The 7,781-nt window shown below is 42.9% G+C and overlaps 1 protein-coding gene across 1 annotated transcript in view; it reads right to left on the reverse strand.

Annotated features, from left to right (window-relative positions):
* Window positions 1-3,008: 3,008 nt before the first annotated feature.
* rbm41 (RNA binding motif protein 41) overlaps window positions 3,009-7,781 on the reverse strand; it is a 10,757-nt gene continuing 5,984 nt past the window's right edge. The window contains exons 3-7 of the mRNA XM_015384968.1: window positions 7,481-7,682; window positions 7,203-7,407; window positions 4,498-4,991; window positions 4,237-4,384; window positions 3,009-3,655 (exon numbers count right to left, since the gene is read on the reverse strand). Of these exons, the coding sequence (XP_015240454.1) occupies window positions 3,009-3,655; window positions 4,237-4,384; window positions 4,498-4,991; window positions 7,203-7,407; window positions 7,481-7,682 (1,696 nt within the window). The remainder of the gene's footprint in view (window positions 3,656-4,236; window positions 4,385-4,497; window positions 4,992-7,202; window positions 7,408-7,480; window positions 7,683-7,781) is intronic.

Below are 7,781 nucleotides of genomic sequence, written 5' to 3' on the forward strand. Positions count from 1 at the left end.
TAAGTAAAAAATATGTAACAGAAAGTAAAACTTCCCTTTTTTTAAAGGTTCCCTTTATAATATATTCAGCTACATATTATTTGTAAATGATTATATTCTTTCTATATTTACACAATCCCTGAACCTGAGGTGTACAGATGGGATCATGCTGAGAAGCAGCTCTGTGGTGCTGTGCTGTTAGTGGTGGTGTGAACGTCTCGTTTAAACCTCCAGGTTTTGACCTCAGGTTCGTTGCGTTCTGGACACGCTGGCTGAGTTTCGACTGGTGTTTATTTTCTAGACTGGAATGAGAAATAGATTGAATCCCTGAACTGAAGGCAAACAGGGCATTGACACCGACAGACTTAAACAAACAAAGGCCTCGCTTCGCTCCAATCAATGAGCAGTAGAAGCTCGCCAAGCAGGTCATGGATGCAACTTAAACACAAATGCTTTAGAAAAAAAAAAGGTTTAAAAGCTGTTCTTAAGATACATTGTAATTAGTCAAAACTGACAATAGACTTTAGAAGAATTGAGAACAGCTTTATTTCTTGACCCAGCCTAAGACTGTAAGACAACAGAAATACATTTATTTGAACTAAAGCCTGCAAACCTGCAGTTTCACAACTACCTAATCTATTTCTAATGGACAACTTGATCTATGGGAGGGATGAACTAGCCTGATTCCCAGTACAGTGAGTCCCACCCAGACATAAACCAACAGACAGATCAGTGGACTATGATCACGTTACTCTGGGAAAGATAAACTCAACCTGAAAACGCTTCACAGAGACCTGCAGGCTTACCTTTCTCACACATCTGCACAAGCAACTTAGCTGCACCAACAGAACGAGTGGAAGTCTAAAAAGATCAGTATCAATAAACTGATGCATTTGGAATTTTGTTTTAGTTTTAACCTCTTTAGTGTATAAACGTGTTTATTTCATGAGACTAAACGTTCAAAATGGTAATACATTTCCAATAAAAGAAATATTTATTATGTGAATTTGTCCAATTTTGAAACAGTGATGCAGAAGAGGGACTGAAATCAGGACAGCAGAGAAAACTTCACCTTGTTAGCATAAAGACCTGCTTGTATCCGCTAACATCAACTCAAAAATGTCAGGATTTTATCCTTTAAAAAAAAGAAAACTAACATTGAGACTTTTAAACTACCCTTTGGTCTGCTGTGTCTCCCCCTGGTGTTCAAAAGAAGAACTCCATACAACTTAAAAAAAAAGTATAAAAACAAAAACCATGAAAAACTAAAGTTTTGATTAAAGAAGAAAAATTGGCTGAAGGATTTTTCCTCAAAAAAGCTGCAAAAAGCAAAACAAAACATAAAGGAAAAAAAAAATACTCTGCCATTATTAAAAGCATTTCATGTAAATATGAGAACTGTTCTAAAGAAAAAGAGCTGCGGATTTAAAGAGATATACAGGCTATGAAACCAGCAAGTTTAGAAAAACGTTGCAAAAGCATGAATGTAGGAGAACATTTCCAGCGCAGGGAAAATTTGAAAAACTACAAATAGCCAAAACTTCTGCAGGAAAGGAATATCACTAATGGATGCCATCTGTCACCAGTTATCAGCTTTTGGAGGCTTTTACCTTTTATTCCACATAGGACCATGTTGGTTTGGAAAATGTTTTCCCCTCAGTTATATTTTCTAATGATATGTTTATAAGTTATGTTGATCTGGAACGCTTAAACAAAGAAATCTGTAAAGATGCAATATTTTACATGATCATTCTGGCCTAAACATGTTTATAAATTTAGTCTTTATTTATAAAAATTTCTATTTTCAAAACAAATCCTGTCTTAAAATCTGTGTTTTTCTTCGTTATCTTCTGCAGGCCAGTTAGTTCTACGTCAGCCTGAACACCTAAATTCGGCTAATCATATATCAACGGTCATCTGTCAATCAAATTTTTTCGGTCGTAGCATCTTGATTCATGTGTCGCAGCTAATATACGCAACGGTTGAAACCAGAATCTTAGCAAAGTAGTGGTGAGTGTTACAGGTGTACAGTTGGAGAGCGAATTTTTGGCCATTTCTTAATTTAGAAGAACGCGAGTCCAAATTCATGAGTTGTTTTCCACAATTTCGGTCATAAAAACAAAACAAGCCGGCCTTCTGTCTGCGGTCACCTACAATTAGGGAGAGGTGCAGCAGAGTGTCCGCGGAGGGGGCGGGGACGTTTTTGAGTTCACTGCGACACCTACGCAGACGACCTGGTTTCAAAGTATAAATCAGCCTTTAGCCCCAGCCGCTGCAGACGGGCTAACGCTAACCCTGGCTGCCGCTACCCTCAGACCTCTGCTGGTGGCCACACTCCTCTCAACTTCAGAACGTCTTTTAAATTAAGCATTAAATCGGTAAATGGGCCATATAGTGAAGCTTAAATTATAATGTTCTCGCCTCACATGATCTTAAAACGTAGTTTTATAGAACAACAGCAACAGAAAAGTGGTATTTATCTTCCAGCAGTCTCTGGGGGAGATGTGGAGTTAATCCTGGATGAGTCTTCAGTCCAATAAATAAAAAAAACAAGAACAAAAATCCTCATAAAGGGATATCTAGAGTTATCTTTTAACTTGTAAACAGTGGCAGGAAGCTGGAGTACCCAGAGAGAACCCATGAATGTTCTTTATGTGTCTTTATGAGTGAAGGGCAACCTACTGGACCACAATTCAATTAATACATGAATCAATTAATGCTGATATTTTCTTATAAGTGAAAAAAATCATTAATTCAGATAAATAAATTAACTAACATAAAGAATAAGATAATGGTCTTTTACAATAAAACAAGGGAAGCTCCTCAACTTGAAGAAGGAACAATATATTAATAAGAATGGTTGTTTTTTACATTTAAATAATTCAATAAAATGATGAATTTATACATTAGAGTACAGGAAATGCTTTAGACATAAAGAGGCGGTGGATTAAAAATATCAAAGATTTATTCAAATATTATTCTGATGGATTTTAGCAGTTTTTTAATGAATTCTCTCTTTCTCTTTCCTGCTACCTTTTCTCCTCCGTCTCTCCTTCCTGCTTCCTGTTCTCCTCTGTCTGTCCTTCCTGCTTCCTGTTCTCCGTCTGTCCTTCCTGCTTCCTGTTCTCCTCCGTCTCTCCTTCCTGCTTCCTTTTTTTCTCCGTCTCTCCTTCCTGCTTCCTTTTCTCCTCCGTCTGTCCTTCCTGCTTCCTGTTCCCCTCCGTCTCTCCTTCCTGCTTCCTGTTCTCCTCCGTCTCTCCTTCCTGCTTCCTTTTCTCCTCCGTCTGTCCTTCCTTCTTCCTGTTCTCCTCTGTCTGTCCTTCCTGCTTCCTTTTCTTCTCCGTCTCTCCTTCCTGCTTCCTTTTCTCCTTCGTCTGTCTTTCCTGTTTGCTTTTCTCCTCCGTCTCTCCTTCCTGCTTCCTGTTCTCCTCCGTCTGTACTTCCTGCTTCCTTTTCTCCTCCGTCTCTCCTTCCTGCTTCCTTTTCTCCTCCGTCCCTCCTTCCTGCTTCCTTTTCTCCTCCGTCTCTCCTTCCTGCTTCCTTTTCTCCTCCATCTGTCCTTCCCGCTTCCTTTTTTCCTCTTCTTGTCGCTCACGGCCAAACTCAACCACCAAAGGTTTCCCCAGCAGCCGGTATCCATGGACCAACTGCAGGGCCTTCTGAGCTGCTTCACAGTCTGCCACAGAAACAAAAAAATAAATCTGAACTCAGAAAAGAATCCAAACAGATTTATTCCTCAATAAAAAGATGGAAAATGCTGCATTGGTCAAATGGTCAGAAGGAAAGATTGGAGGAAAACAGGCTGAAACAACAATAAGTTAATGATTCATATATTAAACATCATCCATCCATCCCTGCTCCCCTCAGGGCATCGCTACTTCTGAGGGGAGCAGCTTTAACTGTAATGCATCCATTACGCTGCCGTTCGTTATGCATCCATTACGCTGCCGTTCGTTATGCATCCATTACGCTGCCGTTCGTTATGCATCCATTACGCTGCCGTTCGTTATGCATAAGTTGGGCTGTCATTGGTCAGAAGTTTTGGACTCGTTATGAAAACTCTATTTATACGCCCAAAATTGAAGAAATCCATAGAAAGTTCAGCGTATGCTGGCGGTGTAACAGGGCCTCAGTCTAAAACTTCCAGTCTGACCATGTTTAAAGGTTCTGTTATAAAGCGATTCTTTTACTTGTGAACTTTGACCTTCAGCGTTGTGGTCAGTGAACCCATCCATGGAAAATGAAAGTGTTCCTCACCTGGCAGCGTGATGAAGGCCTGACCTTTCATCCTTCCCGTCAGCAGCCGGTAAACAACCGGAGGGCCGTCCTTCTGCTCAAATCTGGAGAACAGCGCCACCAGCTGGGCGATGGACGCCTGGGCACTCAGGTTCTTCACACACAGAACCTAAAATAGGAAGTTTTAATTCTATAAAAACATGATCTCTGTCCAATCAGGGATGAGGGTTCTCCTTCAGGGAGTTTCCCTCCAGACTGAAACCAGAACAAACTGTAAAATACCTTCGAAGTGTTTCCTGGCTGGTAGCTCTTGAACCTCGGGATCCTTCGGATCTCCTCCTCAGATTCACGGTTGTTCAGAATTTCCTCATCCGTCAGCGTCTCGATCTCCCCGCAGGCAGTCAGCGGTTTTCCTGAGCGGGCCGCTGAGGCTCCAGCCAGGCTGCCGATTGGTCGGTTCACATCTATGCGTACGGGAGGATCCGGTTGGTCTGTCTCTACTCTGTCCTGAGGTTTCTGCAGCTGCTCTGAGGCGTCCTCACGCTGAGGATCTGACTCACAGCCAGAGGGCTCGTTTGATTGGCTGGTGCTGCTCTCAAAGCGTTCTGATTGGTCCCATGTTGCTCCAGATGTGGATGAAGCTGATGATTCCAGGTTCTGATGACTGGAAGAGTCCTCTGGTGATATTTGTGTCTGACACCTCAGAACATCTCTGTAAAGAGAGTCCATTGGGTCAGAGGATGACGCCCCCTGCTGGTTCTCATCTGCATTTCCATCTGGATTCAAAACAAAGCAAATCAAATGTTACTCAACTAAACCTTTTCCTTCTTATATTGCTATTGATATACAACCTGAAAAACTGTTTGTGCCATATGAAATGTTTTGAATTTCATTACTACAACCACAAGTGGGGGGGGGAAATACAAGATCTCCATCCCCCGTTAGTCTGATGTCCCTAAAGAAAATCCTGTGCAACAAACTTCCTAAAGAAATCCTTTAATCTATGTTTACATCTAAAGCAGAACAACTTCCACATTTACACAAAACATACATGCAGCAAGCTAATGGCAGAACTAAACTCTTTGGCCTTTTTTCTTTTTTTTTTGATAGAACACAGTAGTGGCAACATTATGATGTGGTGCTGTTTTGTATTAGCAGCCACGGGTTAAAGGGCTGGTTATCTGCAGCAGCGTGTCGCAGATAATTTTAGATTCATGCCCAACATTGAAGCGTGGTCTGCGCTACGTTACTCTAGCCTGGTGAGACCATCCTGATCTCGCGAGCTTTCAAGGTTTCTCTCGCAGATCAGTCTGGAGACTCTCTGTTAAAGAAAATTTGGAGCCGTTCACCAAACGAACGTCCAATCAGCGTTGGCTTTGAGGCGGGTTGAGGTGTGACGCAACGAGAAGCGCGACAGTTCAGTCTAAAGAACATGGCGGCTTCAGCCGATGAAACTAGCGTTAGCGTGGCTATCGAGCAAGTTTTATGGGAATTACAGAGTATTTCTTCACTGAAAGAAGAGCAAAACACTGCTCTGGAGGCTTTTCTCAGAGGAAAAGATGTTTTTGCTCTTCTCCCGACTGGTTTCGGCAAGAGTTTGATCTATCAATTGGCTCCTCTTCGTCGTCGTTCTGTTAGTACGTCATATGCTTCGTTGATCTGATTGGTTTATTTGGCCCGTCTATCACCAACATAGGCCAATCAGCTAACCAGTATTTTCGCCCCTTCCCAAAATTACTTCAACAGAAGGTTTCCAGATGGATATGCGGAGAAAATCCATCTGGTGGAGTCAGGTTAGCGTTAGTCCAAGCTAGAGGGACAATCAGGAACTAGCTAGGACTGTGGGTGTCCGTGCGTCAGTTTGACGAGCTTATTCGCCCTCTACAACCCCTCATCCAACGCCGGACCACACACGGTTAACCCGTGAGTTTTCCCCAAAGGTTGGCCGTGGCGCTGCGTGTTTGGTGCAAACCAACAGACCGTCGCTCAGAGCTACAAACTAGCGTCCTGCATGGCGTCTGGGATAGAGTCCGAGGCGTGCCGGGCGCTGTGGACGGCGCTACAGCCAGAGTTTCTGCCATTAGGTACCAAACTGGAAATACACATAGTGTAGAGCAGATGGAGAACTGACCAATCAGAGGCCTCCTGTCTGCGGTCACCTACAATATTGGGGAGTGTCTGCAGAAGTGGGGGGGCATATCTGCGCAGGCGACCTTGTTTCTGAGCATAAATCAGCCTTTAAGAGTTAATTAGAAATTGGATTGAGTTAAAAACAAAAAAAAGGGGGGGGTGCATGGTAAAAAAAATGCAAGACAGGAGACTAGAGTTGGGGATCCGCCTACCTTCACCATGGAAACAATAAACATAAAGTCAGACTTTCAGCATCTGTGAGGCTGAAAACAACCACACCACTGTTTTTATTTTTTTTTTAAACCATATTAAAAAATGTCTCCACTGAGAGACAATTAAGGATAAATAAAATAAAAAAATATTTACACATATTCTTGTCTTCTCCTTCCTTGTTAGAGTGATAAACACTCAGGTTGTGATTGTAATGGGAAAATGCTGTGAATACTTTACGAGTCTGATTTGATTATACCGTCTAACTTTCAACATTTTCTTGAATTAACTGTCTGAGACATTTAGAGAGTATTTTTCCAGGACAATAAGTTTTAAAATAACGTAAAAAGCTAAAGAATGGAGAAATTGTCAGGCAAACAAAGATCCGCTGGCAGCTGTAAGTTAGACAAAGAAAAGCTCAACATGTGAATTATGGAAATGAACTGAAGATGTGAAACTGCTCTGATTTAATGCCAGGAAATGAGAAATTATAATTGCAGCTTTTCAATATAATAATTCTGAGCAGGAAATCAAGGATTCATTGTTATTGTTGAAGCTCCTCCTGGGCTGAAAGTCTCAGTTAAAAGCTCCTGACAGTTTGAACCCGTCCTTCTCTGAACGCCAGGCTGACATTAGAGGAAGGATACCTCGATGGTAAAGGGCTGCTAGAAATCCCAGCCGCTCGTTCCCGTGGAACAGCGCTTGTTCGATCTCCATCTCCCGGCGTGAGAGTGGCCTGCTGGCGGAGAAGCGCTGCGGTCGGGACAGGAGCTCTGCTCTGGCTGCCATCTTGTCCCGGATGGTTTGCAGACGCTGCTGCTTTGCATCCGGAGCTGCGCCCACGCCGCTGGGCTGTGAGATACGGCGAGATTCAGCAGGTTCAGTCTATGAACGCTATATAACCTAAATCTGCTGAGGGTTGTACCTTGTCTCCTGAGTCTGGTGCATTTCTGCTCTGCCACAGCTGGATCTCAGCGTCAGTGAGGCCCAGCTCCCTCAGACCGACCAGCTCCTTCTCCCCGTCCTGCAGAGCCTGGAACTGGGAGAGGCTTCTCACCCCCGCCGCCTGATCCCCAAACGGCCGATAAAGCGCAGCTGGAGCAAAGCACTGCTTCTTAGCAACACATCTGGAAGACAGAGGGATCTTTAAAGGAGAAGTCGCTCATATTCAGAATTCAAACTTCTGAAAGTTCTTTAAATCTGAAATGATTCCATCCTGTTCCATA

The sequence above is a fragment of the Cyprinodon variegatus genome, unplaced genomic scaffold (assembly GCF_000732505.1).
Source record: "Cyprinodon variegatus isolate N-32 unplaced genomic scaffold, C_variegatus-1.0 Scaffold328, whole genome shotgun sequence".
In the NCBI taxonomy this organism is placed as follows: domain Eukaryota; kingdom Metazoa; phylum Chordata; class Actinopteri; order Cyprinodontiformes; family Cyprinodontidae; genus Cyprinodon; species Cyprinodon variegatus.